This window comes from Eurypyga helias, unplaced genomic scaffold (genome assembly GCF_000690775.1).
Source record: "Eurypyga helias isolate BGI_N326 unplaced genomic scaffold, ASM69077v1 scaffold6428, whole genome shotgun sequence".
Classification (NCBI taxonomy): Eukaryota; Metazoa; Chordata; class Aves; order Eurypygiformes; family Eurypygidae; genus Eurypyga; species Eurypyga helias.
In genome coordinates, this window is record NW_010268774.1 from 26,005 (window position 1) to 43,959 (window position 17,955).

General features: G+C 42.9%; 1 protein-coding gene across 1 annotated transcript; it reads left to right on the forward strand.

Moving 5' to 3' along the window:
- Positions 1-9,605: 9,605 nt before the first annotated feature.
- GPR128 (G protein-coupled receptor 128) lies at positions 9,606-17,459 on the forward strand. Its single transcript, XM_010157845.1, is given in 9 exon segments — positions 9,606-9,615; positions 9,840-9,971; positions 10,750-10,859; positions 13,690-13,838; positions 14,352-14,450; positions 14,749-14,850; positions 15,151-15,157; positions 15,802-16,226; positions 17,294-17,459. Coding segments are annotated over 9 exon segments (1,200 nt in total).
- The last annotated feature ends 496 nt before the right edge of the window (positions 17,460-17,955 follow it).

Genomic DNA, 17,955 nt, shown 5'->3' on the forward strand with positions numbered 1-17,955 from the left:
AGTAGTATTTAGCGGCTAGACCATTAGGTCACATCACAAGAGACCCGAGGCCTTTTTTTGACTGGATTTCTGTACATACTTGCAATATCACATCAGTTTTTTGAGCCACATTTCTAAAACCGAGGTGGAAGTTCTGCAGTATTTAAAAAAGCCAAACAAACCTCCTTTCCTCTCTCATGAAGAACACCATGTAAAAGCAAGGCACAGTTCCTACTCGCATGCAGGGGATTCACTGATCACTGATGATAAAAAAGGCAGTGTTTTTTCCAATTAGTTCTTTAAATCAAACTGTTTGCTTTTTCATTTTGACTGTGATATTCATCTCTTAGCTTTTAATTTGTCAGTGGGAGACGCTAGGATGCAGAAGAAGATGCTAATTTTCACAGTTCCGGTGGTATAACTTCTCTTTCTGCTTCACAATTTACTTGTGCCTTTTACTCATTTTCTTTTTCTTCCCCACTCCTTTGTGGATGAATCAGATGTGCTGGGAATGTGAAGACAGATTTTATTCCCATTTGTGCCAGTGACTGTGTCCATCTTTGATGGTGGAGGTACACAGAGAGGATGCAACAAAGTTCTGCATTGTGTGTCCAAATTATGCAGCATGGGAATGCCATTTACTCTCCTGAAAGTGTGTGCCAAATGCCCGATATAAGCCAGTCCTAATACAGTCAGCATTTCTACCTCCTCTCAGCACAGGAGCAACATTTCTGCAGAGGACAGACATTCTTCCCACTCTTTCACAGCCTCGTCCCTGGGTCCTGCCTGGCCTCCCTGCTGCAAAGCTGTTACGGCAGTTGCTCGCAAATGAAATGAGGCCGCACAAGAGGACTAATCCCTCAGGTGCTAGCACGCTGCCTGGCACAGTTTTGGCCCACGCCAGCCAGCACTCCCCCAGACCACGTTCAGGTTTAGTTTGAGGACCAGAGTTAGTTCCCAGAAGGCAATATATATACATATACGTATATACAGGGATGCCTTGCTTGGAGGGAAGAGAGGTTTGCTGGCATGGCTCTGAGCCGTGCTGTGCATAGATTCATCATTTAGCTTGGAAAAGACCTTTAATTTTATCAAGTCCAATCGTTAACCTAACACTGCTAATTCCACCACTAAACCATGTCCCTGAGCACCACATCTACATGTTTCTTAAATCCCTCCGGGGATGGTGACTCCACCATCTTCCTGGGCAGCCCATTCCAGTGCCTGACAACCCTTCCCGCAAAAGAAATTCTTAATATCCAGTCTAAACCTCCCTCGGCTCAACTTGAAGCCATTTCCTCTTCTCCTATCACTTGTTACTTGGGAGAAGAGACCAACCCCCACCTCTCTGCACCCTCCTTTCAGGGAGCTGTAGGGAGCGATCAGGTCTGCCCTGAGCCTCCTCTTCTCCAGGCTGAACACCCCCAGCTCCCTCAGCCGCTCCTCACAGGACTTGTGCTCCAGACCCTTCCCCAACTCCGTTCCCTTCTCTGGTCACACTCCAGCAACTCAATGTCCTTCTTGTAGTGAGGGAGCCAAAACTGAACACAGGATTTGAGGTGCGGCCTCACCAGTGGGGACAATAGTTTCCCTAGTTCTGCTGGCCACCCTGTCCCTGATGCAGGCCAGGATGCCGTTGGCCTTCTTGGTCACCCTGGCACACTGCTGGCTCATGTTCAGCTGCTGTCAGCCAACACCTCCGGGGGCCTTTTCTGCCGGGCAGCTTTGCAGCCACTTGTCCTCAAGTCTGTAGCGCTACAGGAGGTTGTTGTGGCCAAATTGCAGGACCCAGTGCTTGGCTTTGTTGAACCTCACACAGTTGGCCTCAGCTCACCAATCTGGCCTGTCCAGATCTCTACGTGGAGCCTCCCTACCCTCAGGCAGATCAACACTCAAATAACAGGGTATAGCTCTTATCAGTATAAACGTAGCTGGGTGTCTGAACTGGGACATATTCCTATAGCAAGTAGAAGACATGACATTTAATGCCTTGGTAACAGAAATGTTTTATCAGGTGGAAAATGATAGAAATAATGGTGTGTTACTCTTCCCAGATGACATGGGAGTTAACTCTCAGTGCTACGTGGGGATATCTCTGCTTATGCCTAGGATTTACACTACTGCAGGCAAACAAGCTGCTAGGAACTATATTTAAACTGCAGCTAATTCAGGGATGGAAAACATCTCCATGCTCATCTGGATGCGCTACTTGTTGTGTGTAGCGGTAGTGTTTCTTCTTTATTCAAACTTTAACCGCAAGTATTAGCATTAACATTGCCCATGATGTTTGATTAAATAAACTCCAACAGTTCATGATGACATAGTATTATGCAAGAATCTTTTAGTTTTAGTTTAAAAATATATACGGTCAAAATCAACATGATTCTTGAGAAGATTAAAGTCTGAAAAAATTAAAAGCCAAATAAAAATAAGATGTTTTATGAATCTTTAAAAAAAAAAAACAACAACCCCCCAAAAAAACCCAGAAGAAACCTATGATTTTAAGCCAATGCCACAATTACTGCACCCTGATGAGTTTTACTGTGTGTGTGGTAGACATGACTGCATTAGTCAGCTCAGGAATTCGTATTTGTGAAAGACACAGATTTCTTTCTGAAAAAAAACCCAACAAAAAAACCAAAACCCCCACTTCACAATGGTGCATGAGACCTTGAACTGTAGGCTAAGAAAGTTTACCAGGAAGCACTAAACAGCCACAGTTTTGACTGGCATTAATGCCACTCCTCCTTGGTGTCAGGATCCTCTGTGCCACACTACCCTGCCGTGTCACCTTCTGCCTGGCTGCTTTGGTCACGCCTTCAAGCAAAACAGAGGTTTTGACCTGTGCCATGGGTTCCTCAGTATCTTATGTGTTCCCAGGCTCCCAATCCAAAGGAAGCGGCTGAGCCCCATTGTCACCCCTCTGCCATGTGGCCCTGTGTGCCACACACAGGTGAGCCAGCGCTGCTGGGCAAGGGGGCAACAGCTGCCCACCCAGGCACCCATCTCCCCCAGACACAGCCCTTCTCTGCAGCTGGTTAGCTTGGGCCACCCAGATCTCCCTTGCAGGAGGAGCTTCCCTTTCTGTAAGATTTCCAACGGACAGACAATGTGTTTTGAAAAGCTGATGGCTAGAGGAGACATTACCTAGTGACACATAGATGTTATTCCACTATCATCATAGACATCTGGCTGTAATGTAGCTGAGACAGCCTGAAACACAAATGCTAAATAGCAACAACATGAGCAAAAGCCGAGCGATGCATGCCAAGAACAGAATTACCCCCGCCACGTGGCACATCCCCTATAGTCTGCAATAATCTTCCAGTTATATGAATCCCATTAAAGAGTAAGAGGTTAGGCAATCTTTTTAGTTCAGTGAGAACATTAGAAGTATACAATAGCACGTGTTCCTGACAGCAGTGTTTATTTTTGAATTTTCTGGCTTTACTCTATTTGTCAGCATCTCAAAACACAGGCACTAAAAGATCAGATGGCAGTCCTCAATGCCAGTTTTCTGCATTATTTCAAGGCATACACTGCACCCAGTGCACAGGTGCACAATATCCACCATGAACCTTAAGGGAAGGGATTCCAGCTCCATCCTTCACTTGGGGACCGAGTGAGATTTATGGTAAAGAAGCCTTGGTCCATGGAGATCCCCTGGGTCTTGGACCTATCTTTCAGAGCCTGAGGTCCATCAACCTTTTTCATGTTGCAATTTATGCTGCAAAATACCCCTTAGCCATTCAAGATTTGCCAGTTTCTTTTTTTAAGAAACTTATCAGAGTTGGCCAAACACAGCAAATGCCATGGTATATTCAGAAATTTCCAAGATCTGCAATTTTTCTGTTATTGCTTATACCAGGCTTTTCTGCTGCCTGAAGCTGCAGCACCCCGTGCAATAACTACTTCGAACAACACCCACTAGTTCTGCCAAAAGACAGAATAAACACTGGCACCCATCCTGGAGTGTGGATAGAGGCTATGGCTGAAACTGGGGCATAGGTTATCTGCTTTATCTTATAACACCTGTCTTAAATCAGAGCACCTCGGTGTGAATCTTGGATGTGTGACTATCCATGTCCGTGTTACGGTTCTGGGTCACTCAGCACTGGGAACCTGTGGCCCTGCTTTGCCTTCCTGCTTCTGTGAAATACTGCGTAAGTAATTTGGGTTTTTCATGGGCTCAACAGCTTGAGCTCTTGGCAGCCTGGCGGCCCACACCATCACTCCTTCTCATCCAGCAGCTGCACAAAACTCTTTCCATCTACATCATTGTGGGAACACAAATTCGTGTTTGAGAGCTTTGACCCCACATTCATCCCATCGGTTTTACGGGCAAGGAGGGATCAGTGACTGAGTACATGGGTGAGACTGGGTTGCATATATTTCTTAGTTGAAGATTCAAATAAACATGTTTGTTTCTTTCCTTCATCAAATTAGATAGATATGTGGTTTTAGATACATATTAATGAAAAAAAATCTTCATTTACGCAGACACTACAGAATCCATGGTACCTCCATGCTTCTGCCTCAAAAGTGGCATCTGTCAGGATGGAGCCCGCATGTGCCCAGAGGAGAGGGTGGGATCTCTTTGTGTGAATGAGGCAAGCCAGGCAGCATGGGAAGCTGGTGTCATTTCTGAGAACCCCTCTGCTTTAGGAGGCCCCTGATCTTTCGACCCTCACCAAGACCTGCTCAGCAGAGCTGGATCTGCACGCAGTGATTTGGCTTTTCTTTCTAGGTGACACTATCCTTCATCCACATTTGTACTTCTTTCACATGAGTCATATATCTGGGGAAGACATTACAGGTTTCAACTGTCTGTGTCATGTTTCTAGACAATTTGGCTTCTGTTTGAATTTCTCTGCTTGAAGATTACAGTGACTTGAAAATATGATTCAGACCTCAGTGGCCAGTAATGCCGTGTCTTGGATCTATCAGTGTTTAAGGGACAGCATCCAGCTCAGCACCCTGCAGGAAAATGCCTGTCCTCTGCTCCTGCTGCCACTGGCACTGGTTTTGGAGGAGTCAAATTTCATAGGCCTGGCATAGCATTGGCCTGAGTGACACTCATTTCAGTGCTCCCTGCTGCACATGGTATCATGAAAGCTGGAGGAGGACTTGTTACAAGTGACAGGACAAGGGACAATGGCTTTAAATTGAAAGAGGGAAGATTTAGATTGGATATCAGGAAGAAATTCTTCCCAGAGAGCGTGGTGAGGCACTGGAACGGGTTGCCCAGAGAAGCTGTGGATGCCCCATCCCTGGAAGTGTTCAAGGCCAGGCTGGATGAGGCTTTGAGCAACCTGGTCTAGTGGAAGGTGTCCCTGCCCATGGCAGGGGGGTTGGAACTAGATGATCTTTAAGGTCCCTTCCAACCCAAACCATTCTGTGATTTATGATCCCTGCACTACTGTAACGGGAGCGGGTGTTCTCAGCTAATGCAGGTGCACTGAGCCACAGTATCTCCAGAGCTGGTAAGATCCCCAGCTCACGCTTTCCAAGCCAACAACCCACACTGTGGCCATGAGATGACACACAGAGACACTGTCATGTGTCAGCTGCTCCTTTGACAAATGAACTCACATGTTTGTCCAGAAGGACATCAAAAGGTGGGTAGTATATGGGTAGCACATCCAACAGACAATGACAGATTGGATAGGTTCATGATGGATTGGAACATTTGGGCAAAACGTTTCAGAGACGTTGGCTTAAATAAAATAATCATGGCTGGGATTTCAGCACTGGAAACAAACCATTATGATGACTCTGTAATTCCCTATGTTCACTCCTCTAGTATTCTGCATTTGATTTGCTGTGAAATGTCTTAAAGAATAATTTTTAATAATTGTAGTCATGCAAATGCATGTGATAAGAGTGATTGGACATGCATCATTAACTTGAAATAATAACAAACGTTACTGAATTTATAAAACATGAGTTTTACTCTGTTTTCCTGAGGAACATTTATACCAACCATTGTTGTTCAATCTTCCTGTCAATTTTAACTTGCTGACCAGTTTCAACTAAATTCACTAGATGGTTACAGGTCTTAAAGGCCTTGAGATCTTATGAGTTTTGCATATATCACTAGTTGGATACAGAAGATTCAAGCCTCTAAATACCTCACTGAGAAAAAGGCAAGGAGACCTACACAGGCAGTGAGGAGGTGGGGGCTACATGGCCAGTCAATCCAGCCTCCCTACTAAGACGCATAGCTCTAAACTACACATTACATTTGTCTCTTCTCCACCAGCTAACAGAATAAAGATGTATATTTTATGTATTGGGAATCTAAATATGGATGTAGGACACAGAGGTGGGGCCTAAGGGATGACGGGGTATAAAGGGTGTGGGAACATAGTGCTAAAGGATTTGGGAAAGCTGGAAGGAAGTGCAGTGTAGGGGAGGTGATCTGGTTTATTGCCAGCAGGAGAGAGCAAAGCACATAGGGTAGACAACTTTCATGAACCAATTACTTTTTGTTCCAGTGGTGATGGAAAATTTGCACTTGGGTCGTATTTCATTCCTTTTGTACATTATGTCATGGTTACTTTCCTTCACAGAACATGACAAAGGGCCTGGTTTTCTTCTTACTCGTGTGGTTTTTTTGTTTGGGGTTTTTTTGTTTTGTTTTGTTTGATTTTTTTGTCTTGTTTAAAATCTGGAACAATTCTACTGAAGCCAGAATATTTGCAATAACTTGAGATTTGCATCAGTGGGGAAGAAAGCATCAAACAATTTTAGGTCAGATGGACTCACTTTTGGAAGTCCAAACCCAAGTAATACAGATATGTGTATAAAGCAGCCCAAAACATTTTTAGATCAAGTAATATAGATATGTGTATAAAGCAGCCCAAAACATTTTTAGATTAAGGCTTGAATAACTAGAGAGATAAAAAATAAAGTTTGAATATGTACTCATGTATGAATGCATCTGTATTCATGCATGAATGTAGCAACTCATTATTGGTTTTCATCTGTCAGAAGGAAGGCAGGATCACCACAAAAATATTCATATCCATGGATCTAGTTAGGATTCATTCAAGACTGGTAAAAGACCTGGACAATGTCACTGTGGGGCTGCTGTCACTTACAGTGAACAAGGGAGGCCACAGAGAACTGAAAAAAGGTCAACATTATTACCACCTTTAAGAAAGGCAAGAAGGAGGACTGGGGGAACCATAAGCCAGTCAGGCTTACCTCAGGCCCTAGAAGTATTACAGAGCACATCCTCTTGGAGTCTATTTCCATGCATGTGCGAGACAAGAAGATAATCAGGAACAGTATGGCAAAGGGCAAATCACGTGTGATCAACCTGACTGCCTTCTGTATGAAACAACTGGCTAAACAACAGAAGAGTAACAGATGTAGTAGAAATGCGTTTGACACCAGCTCGCTCAGCATTCTTGTTTGGTAGATGAAAATGTATGGGTTGGGTGAATGAACCATTACCTGGGTTGAACATTAACTCAACAGCAGAGCTCAAAGGGTAGTGATGAGTGACTTGACTAGAATATTGTAGAAGCAGAGTAAACTGCTGGTCCATACTAAAACCAGTAGCATTATTGTCTTCATCAAAGACCTGAATGATGACACAGCATGCCTTCTCATTGAATCTGCAGACAATACTAAACTTGAGTCAGGGCAGACGTATTGTTGACATGGTTAATGACAGAGCTTCAATGCAGAAGAACTTTGAGAAATCTGAGCATCATGCCAACAGAAACCTCACAATGTCCAACAGGAACAAGTGCTGATCTCCATGACAGGAACATTGGTACAGAGCAGGAACTTGCTGGCTGAGGAGCAGCCCTGCTGGAAAGTTCCTGGCAGTGATGGAGGACACCAAGTTCAATATGAGCAAACAGCGTGTTTTCATTGCAAATAAGGCAGAACAGCTGTGCTGTGTGGAAGGAGACAGGTTGATGGACACCCTCCCTTTCCTGGCACTGGTGAGGCACCACCCAGAAGTACGGGCTTAGTTCTGCCCCTGCAACCCAGGCTAAAAATCTTGGAGAAACTGGAGCAGGTCCAGCAGGATGTGGTGAGGACGGTGAGGGGCCATGGGCTTGCAGGGAGCGTTTCAGGGAGCTGGGCTTGTTCACTGTGCTAAGGCGAAGGCCGAGGGCAGAACTAATCACAGCCCCCAGCTAACTGAATGGGAGCTGCAAAGGCCATTGAATCCAAACCCTTGTCGGTAGCACCAAAAGGTAAAGCAAGGGGCAGCGGTCATAAATTGCAGTTTGAGAAGCTGAGATTGAGCATGAAGAGAAATGTTTTGGTTAGAAAGGTAGCGTGTCACTGGAACATGTTTCCCCATGAGGGTATGGAGCCTCTTTTTGGCCTAGATGTCCTGCAGATGTTCCTGCTACCTCACAGTTTTGAGACACCTTGCCCTGCTAGTCATCTCATGGCCAGTGAGGTTCAGGTATGGTGCTATAAGGCAGACCTAATATTTGCAGAGTCGTGCATCCTTATTTCATAGAACGATAGAATGGTTTGGGTTGGAAGGGACCTTAAAGATCATCTAGTTCCAACCCCCCTGCCATGGGCAGGGACACCTTCCACTAGACCAGGTTGCTGAAAGCCACATCCAGCCTGGCCTTGAAGCCAGCCAGGGATGGGGCATCCACAGCTTCTCTGGGCAACCTGTTCCACTACCTCACCACCCTCTCCGTGAAGAATTTCTTCCTGATATCTAGTCTAAATCTCCCTCCTGTCAATTTAAAGCCATTACCCCTTGTCTTGCCACAACAGGCTCTTGTAAAAAGTCCCCTCCTGCTTTCTTGTTGGCCCCTTCAGGTACTCGAAGGTGCTACAGGGCCTCTGCAGAGCCTTCTCTTCTGCAGGCTGAAGCCCATTTTGTTCATAAACTGTCTATTTTTTCATAGCAATATACATAGAAGGAAAGTATAATTGTGTCATGGGAAACTGACACCCTATAGAAACAAGGCCCACAGAAGGCTATACAATTTGGCAAGGAAGCCTGTGCCAGACAATGGAGAACACCCCAGGGCTTCTGAGGTCCTCCTTCAGGACTCCGACCATAAGGATGCTTCTTTGACTCAGTCCTGCTAATGGGTCACAGTCAGCTGAAATGTGGTCCGAACTAGCAAAAGTTAGCAAAACCAGGATGTTGCAAGTCCTAAGACAAGCAAAAAATTTCTGCCTGTTTGCTGCAGTAGTTCTTTCAAGTGTTTGCAGCATTTCGAGGTAAATTTGTGTTGAGTTACAGCAGTATGGTATGACCCGAGAATGCAACAGGCTGCCATCCTGGGTCAGGCCACAGGACCACTGAGCTCATCATCCTGCCTTTAGACGTAGCTAGTACCAGGTGCTTAGACAAGGTGTGGGGTTTGGGGTGGCCAACCTGTCCTGCTCCAACTGGCAGCAGGGCCGTGACTTCCTGTGTCAGAAGCTGCATCCAAGTCATCATGGGTCCGAGCTCCATCCATTGCCCAAACCCCATTTGAAACTACTGTGTATTTTTGGTCCTTGCTGTATTTAGTGGCATCGGGTTACTGAATCTGATTCCTGCACGGGTAACAAGACTCTGGCAGTGAAGACTTATAATATTTTACAAATTCTCTAGGACCAGGGCAATGAAAACAGGAGACATGGCAAAAAGTATGGGCTTTTAGGGTTTCAGTGGCTTCATAAATATCACCTGTAGCAGCTCAGTAGCTTGGGTTTAGACAAGATTCACCCAACTGCTTTTATTTCCTTCAGGGCAAAATATTCAGTAACCTTCTATTGCCTCAGTACTATTTTATTTTTGAAAATAGGTCCTTGTACTAAAAATATTTGATCCAGATATACGGGGGTTTTCCTTTTTATTTATTTCCGTGCAGTTAATTTCTGTGAAGGCAGTACTTGCACAATGAACATTTCTGAAAACACTATAAAACCCCTTACTTTTGAATGGATTATAGTGGGTGAATGTGGCAACTCCAATGAAAAATGGGAACGTGATACTGTGAATGGTATGTCTCTCTTTCCTTTCACTTCTACTTCCCCAAAGTAGATGTAAGGTTTGTGAAAGATGTCAGATTATTAGATCAGATGAGAGGTTGGTGTTTGAAGCCAGAGCAGCGTAGCTCAGGCAGCAGGAGGGCAAACCTTTCCACACAGCTTTCTACCCCAAATGCAGAGAATTTAAGGTGCAGATGCTGAGTCTTACCCATGTCTGTCTGGGACTGGACTGAGTCAGTTAGTATCTGCTCCTGAACAGCCTCTGTTTATATCTTACTATTTAGCATTAGGATTCAGGACACTGTCCATCAGCTGTGGTTCCATGAACTGTCTCAGTTTTCTGAGACATTGTAGAGGAGTAAGTGCTGCATGGCTGCTCCATGTACTCTTTGCATTTCTTTCATGACATATGAACTATGCTTTCTAGGACATGACAAAATGTCTTTCTGACAGCTCAGTGCTGATGCCTGTGCCTCCCAATAAAGAGATGTGTTTCTGCAGCTTTAGCATAACTAAACCTATCTGAATTTGGCATGAATAATGTCAGCCTCTCTGACAAGACTGTGTGTATGACCAGAAAAAACACATGTTCTAAAAAAAGCAATTGCTAGTTAAATAATTGATGGTCACTTTTAACAGTGAAAAACAAATATTTTACATGCAAACAGAAAATAACACTGGATAGGGTGTCACACCCACAGTTCAGTTTTAATTCCCAATGAGATCATGTGGATGTGAATAAGTGCTTCTGTACTAAATGTGTAAATTTTTGCTTTTACAAAATTAAAGATAACACTTCAATAGCAATCTGGATGTGCTCCAGAGAAAGGAGAACTCCTACTTTACAGCCCCCCAAAATTCTGAATTGTAATGAAAATCTGGACTCCCTAGCATTACAGGTAACATCAAATTGCTATTTAAACAGTGTCTCGGATTCTGCATTATCCCAAGAGGAAAAAAATAACCTCGATAGGAAGCTGAGGCAGGAAATATATATGTGTTTAGTTTCTTAAAACTTTGCGGAAAGCAAAATGAACGATCAAAGCCTTTTTCAGTAGCGTTCTTAGCGTGCGCCTGCTTTGCAAATTTCTTTTCTTCTTTCTTTTGCTTGGTTTCTCCTGAACACAACATCCCATTTCATATTTCTTAGCTGGCCTGCAGATTCCTCAGTTGGCTTCCCGGTTGACAGCAAACACCTCTAAATGGAGGCAATGCCAAGCCAGGATACTGAAGTATGGAGAAAGTGGAAGGGATTTGGAGGGACTGGTATGAGGGAACAAAGTGGTGCTGACACTGATATGTTAAGAAGGATTAAGAACGAAGCCTTTCCATTCAGTCCTGTGATCAGCTGAACACACATGAAGTGCTTCTGTCCCTCAAGAATTCAAATTCAAACTCTCTGGTATGAATGACCAACTCCTCCTGATAAAATTCATAAATCCCTAAGCCTTGCTTTAAGGCTTAGCTCTGCCATATCTCAAAACATGGAGAGCTGAACATGACTAAGAACATTACAGATGATGACTGCCTCTCTCCTGTGCTCCGTTTCCTTATCACTAGTGCCCACTGAGAAAAAAAAAAAAAAACAACAAAAACCCCAGCTACAGTCCTTTTAAATAAGAGCAATCACTTCCATCATGCATTTTACCTTGACTACTGCACCTTCAACCCAATGCTTCACCTGCCAGGATCCTTTGATGGGAAACCCCTGAGCTCAAATTGTATTTTCCCAGTACAAAGCCCTCAATAAATGGTTCAAATGTCAAATCGCCACTAAAATAGTATATAATATTAGTAGCAGCTATTTCTAGTGTTAAGAAGATGCGACATAAGGTCTCAACGTGAGGTGATTCTGCTGCCTTTGGGAATTTGGGGTTTTGTCCTGAGTTGCGATGCTGTGCTGCCACCTTGTGAGCCTGGGCAGCTCGGGGTGCGAAGGGGAATGCCAGGAGGAGCGGGTGTTCGTGCCTCTGCCAATCCAGGCCCAGGTTGACAAGGGGTTTATTCCTCCTAAATACAAGTATTTACCTTGAATGCAAGGTCATGCTAAAAGTCAGAAGTAAGGATAGTGAGAATAGGCATTCACGATGGACTTCTGTTCATGCTGCATATGCAGATGTTTTCAAGTCAATGCTTCCCCTGCCAGGATCCTTTGATGGGAAACCCCTGAGCTCAAATTGTATTTTCCCAGTACAAAGCCCTCAATAAATGGTTCAAATGTCAAATCGCCACTAAAATAGTATATAATATTAGTAGCAGCTATTTCTAGTGTTAAGAAGATGCGACATAAGGTCTCAACGTGAGGTGATTCTGCTGCCTTTGGGAATTTGGGGTTTTGTCCTGAGTTGCGATGCTGTGCTGCCACCTTGTGAGCCTGGGCAGCTCGGGGTGCGAAGGGGAATGCCAGGAGGAGCGGGTGTTCGTGCCTCTGCCAATCCAGGCCCAGGTTGACAAGGGGTTTATTCCTCCTAAATACAAGTATTTACCTTGAATGCAAGGTCATGCTAAAAGTCAGAAGTAAGGATAGTGAGAATAGGCATTCACGATGGACTTCTGTTCATGCTGCATATGCAGATGTTTTCAAGTCAAATAATATCATCTCCAGTAATTATAAATGCAAATTTCCTTCCTCCCTATGCAACACATTCACCTTTCTTTCTGACAATTCCAAGCTTTATAAACACTTCAAAGCTGCATGATTGGATTAATCTTGATTTTGATAGCTTCCCAAGCTTTTGAGAACAATTCAGTTATTGAAGTTATTAATTTAAGCTATTCATTAACTAGATTAGAAAAGGGATGACTTGCAATGCTGTTTAGTTGGTCTCCTTAGCCTACAAAGTAAATTCTCCTGATGATTAGCAGTTTTCCTTCTCTTTAACTCTTATTGTTACCTAGCTATACCTTCATATAGTATACAGCTCATCTTTTTTTTGTTCTTAGACTGCTAAGAGACTATAGGCATTTCTGTGCTTACCATTAAGGGCTAACTGACCCAAACTGGACTCAACCATTGCTACTAGAATTTCTTATTAGGATCTCCAGCACCAGAATATTTTCTTTGGTTTTTTCTGCATTTATTCCAAGCTTACACTACATACAGCGTACGGATAATGTTCTCGGTGCAGGTTATGAGCGCTGTGTTAGGAAGCACGATTATTCCAGATGACAGTGCTCAAGTTCCTCTGGTGGCTTCTCAAAAGATTCCGTTCTGATTATTTAAGGAATAGTGAAAGGTGTACAGAAATTTATAGACTCAGTAGCTCAATGACCTCAGGATAAAGCTGTAACCACTGTCTACAGCTTCCTCATGGCAATGTGTGCAGAATGATGGAGTCAGGGTCCACTTCAAGTGTGTAGTTTTAGGATGAGTGGCAAAGGAGACAAGTGGCAACATGGGAAATTCCAATTAGAGAACAGAAAAATTTTCCCCTTGATGCTGGTCAAACACAAGCAGGTTTCTGAGGGAGCTTATGGATATTCAAAGTGAGCCCCTGAGCAGCCAGCCCTGCTGGGCTAGGGGACCTCCAGGGCTCCCTTCCAACACAAGTTACTTTAAGAGTCCATGAAATCATCCCTTAAGGAGAATTTTAAAATGACATGTACTTGACATGAACAGAAATAATTTAGACCACCAATTGCTGGTGTATTTTGATTTTATGTGAAGAATGTTATAAAAGTGGAGACTCTGTTTCCTTTTCTCTCTGTTGAAAGGCATTTTCCTAACAGGTTGAAACTGTGTGCACCAGCAGTGTTTCAGGTATGGCCAGTAGCATTCAAATCCTCACCTCCATACCAGACCAACTGACCACACAGAACATCTCTGATGCTGTGAACATTGCAGTGCAGATTCTGAAAAAGCCAAATGCTTCAGAAGACTCTCAAGGGAGACTTATTTAGACTAAAATAAGGCTTCTGGAGCCTAATATTTGGGATATCAATTCTGTCCCTGCTCTACGAGCAGAAGGAACTGTGTCCTTCCTCTTAACTGTACATAACACCACAACTAAAAACCTTCATTTTGCCATTTAGTAGAGTTATTTAAGTGGCCTTGAGTACATACTTTTGGAATCACCGTTGAGTCAGTTCTCAGAGCTGAGAGTAAATTTGTTTCTAATCAGCTGTTTAGACTTGCATATATCTGAAATTCTAATACAAGCATCATGTGATGTTAAAGTTAATAATTTAATCATTACCGTCTAATTTAATAGAAGTGTGATGTTTATGAACCCATTGGCGCAAAACTTCGGTTCTCTCAAAAGGCATCCTGTACTTTGTTTACTCTGTTGTGTGTGCTTTCAAGCAATGCTTCTTAAATTCTCTTACTTTCCTCATCCACTATGTAGCACACGGGGTGATTTATTTTGATTGCATTTGAATATTGCCTTTTTTTCTCAGGCATCTGTGGCAGTAATGGCTACAGTGAGTCAACTCTTGGTTGCCAATGAAACAGAATTCAACCACAATAGTCTTGCCAATGTTACAACATAGTAACTTTATCTTTTGCCATTTTTTTATATGTGATGAACTGCATTTTCCCTTCTGTTACAGGATAAAAGTGGTCCATGGATAAGTAAAAATATTTTTAGTGTTTGACTCCAGTATGCAATTTCATTGACTCAGTAGATTTGTACCAACAGGATTTTTCTGCTTTGAAGAAAGGATGGGAATAAGGAATGAGGAGCAGTTTCCCCTGGAGAACCAAATCAGAGAGGAAGCTCAGAAACTGAAACTGTAGCTGTATATTAACAAATGGCAACTTTCATCCCACTCACTATTTGAATGCAGACTCATGAAAACAATGGAGGAATTTTCTTTTACTGGCAATATCTCACAGTCCAATACTGCAATCCAGTCTGTTCCACTGAAATTCAGCTTCTCTTTGATTCAGTTATCTTTCTTCTAGCCAGTTACCAATGTACTTGTTACCCTGGTGTCTTCCTGTAAGGCTCATCATTTCAGCCCACTGTCTTATTGCTTAGACCTTTAGCATTCATGTAGAAGCATATATATTGTTCCTCAGGTTCTCTTCTTGCTATCCTGTTGAAATGTCACTCTACCTTCCGTTGTCTATTTGATGGTTTCTGTACTCTATTGCCTTCTGTTTATAAAATGCCTGTAGAGAACAGAAGATTTCAAAGCACCCCAGTTATATGACAATGTAGATTATGTACACTGCTTGTGTTACAGTTTTATTGTGAGTGACTTAATTCAAACACAATTGCAGCCAACTTCCTTGATGGAAGTGCTCGTGATTAATGGTGTCATGTGATTCCCCCTTGAACGAGGAGCAAAGTCATGCCAACAGATTTGTGGTTGACATAGATAAGTACATATATCTCATCCTGCTTGCACTAATGTATATTTGGAGCAATTCCATCAAGGTCAATGTATTTAAGACTGTAGGAGCTTCCAGACGCTGCCTTTCAAATGCATTTATAAGACAACATTTGGAAGTGGAGGTTTTTTATTCTCTCATACCTTGAATGGTGTTTAGAAATACTTGCCTTATGCTATTTCACATCTTAACACTGAAGGAAAGAATTCTAAAAAGAACAATGGAAAAAAGAAAATGCATCTCAACTTCCCAGTCCTAGAAGGTGTTGGGTATTCTCTGTTCTAGTTGAAATCAGACAAAACTGATGGATTTGGTAAATTGTCTGAGAGTAATGACAGCGTGGAATTCTGCAAACAAGCTATTGCTTCGTTTTGTCACTGTATTAAAGACTGCACATTCTAGCTTGCTTTTAATATAAATGGAAACAAGGAAATATTTCACATTTTTTCTTATTTTGCTCTACTTTTTTTCTCCTAAATATATTCCTACTGATCGTAACTCAGAAGTCATCTGTAACTTGGATGTTTGCGAGTCTCTGTTCCTCTATGCTCATTTTTAACATCATCTTCATTTCTGGACTTGAAAACCAAAATGCCAGGAATCACAGCAGAAATACCACCACCTGCTACCAGCAATACCTTCCTTATGATGTCGCCAGTAACACCTTAGTCACATCTGACATGGAAGATCCTCCTGCAGACTCCCAGTGTACGGCCTTGGCTGTCCTCCTGCACTATCTTTTGTTGGCGACATTGATGTGGACAGCACTCAGTTCTGCACAGCTGTACCTCCTGCTGCTTAGACTCACAAAGCCCCTGCCCAGACACTTCCTTCTAACCATGTCAGCAGTTGGATGGGGTAAGATTTGAAGTCGTATACATGGCAACCCTTACCAAAGTATCCGTACATAGTACCTTTAGGGAGAGTTGTAAAGCTAGATCAGTAGAGAGCAATTAATCAGCGTCTCTCTGGTTTAGCGCAACGTGATTTAATAAACAATCTCCTGCTCACACTACGGGTATAAACTGAGCTTGTTTTCATTGTCCTGATATGGCCCTGAAACTGAGAGCTTGTTCACTGGCACAGCAACATAAATCTGTTGTGTGCATGAGAAGTTTTCACCGTAATCAAGGCATTCAACAATCCGGTCGTGTCAACTAAGTAAAAAATCTTTCAGAGAGAGTGATTGCATATACGGACTCAAGTTCTTCATTCAGATCTCTCTCAGGCCCCTCATGCCCTCAGCCAGAGACTTGCACACCTCCACAAGCGAGAACCGACTGACATTATTTGTTACATATTGTTTATTAATAAGCAAAGAGCGCATTTTTAAGTCAGTACAGCAGTTAGCAGCAACACTGCAAGCTGAAAGGGGGATTTGGGGGACTGAAGAACGCAGACAGATGCCCATTAAGTAAAGTAAAAATCTCAGCCTCCTTCAAGAAACTCTTCTAATACAGCGTAGAGGAATACTTGCCTTTTCCGTGTTGTGCATTCAATTACTTGTTGGTAGATGATGGTTGGCAGCTGATGGTATCATCATGCAGTTTTAGATCCTGATTGTTTTATTATTATGTTTTTCATTTGGGTGAGGCAGAGGCAATTTCTCTAAAACTTTCAGAATTTGGACTGCATGTGCAAGCCAGAAAATGTTTAGCCAAACTGCCTGGCTACCCATCACTGTGCTCCATGTATATTTACATGCGAGCACAGCATTAGGTTCCATTGGATATCTATTTGGTTGGCTAAACTGCACCTTATATTTCTCTATGCAGTTTGTTTAATAAATCATTTTGCATTCCCCAGAGAAAGAGAAATGCGACTGAAAGCCCTCAGTTCTCCAGGCATGGTTGCCTTTCACAGAGAGGTTAATTAGACCTTGAAAGCCCTATGAGGTCTTTTAGGATGCAGGTGGAATATTATTTTGTTTTGGTTTGATATTCTGAATAATGCATCTAACAAATCACTTGAAATGGCCTTTCTTTGTATGAAAAGTTGCTGGCCTGCAGCACGGGAGCAAAATCAGAATTTCAGTGTGCAAAAGCCCATGTTGTGGTCACTCCTCTTGCCAGTAGCACTCATAATCACCTTTATGATCATCATCTTCATCAAGATTGGCGTCTCTGTGATACAGAAGAAGAACAAGAATTTGACAAGGTGAGATGGCACTGGACTCCTCAAATCTTTCAGCAAATGTGTTCTTCGGTCTCTTGCCAGCGGCTCAGACTTTCTTGTCACAAACTCAGATTTTTGACAAAATCTTTGGTTTTAAGAGATGTACACTTGAAGCTGTCAGAGAATGAATGCCATTGTTGCAGTGGGTCAGCCTTTGTTCAAGCACGTATCAATAAAGACATTTCAGGCTTTTACAGCCCTTTTTTGGTTGCAGTCTCACTCAACTTGACTTCAATGAACGTTATCCCTGATTTAAATCCATATAAGTGAGGGCAGAGCTGGTATAACCAAATGAGAACTATGGATTTGTCAGCACATCTGAACATCAGGCCAGTTCTCTAGCAGCTTTGAAGCAGATTTACTTGCCCAGTTTTACATCAGCCCTCCATGTATTGCCACAGGCTGTGTGTCACAAACTCTGCAGTGTACCTTCTATCATTTAAAAGGGGATTGTTGTCATTTTTATTAATCCCGCAGAAGAG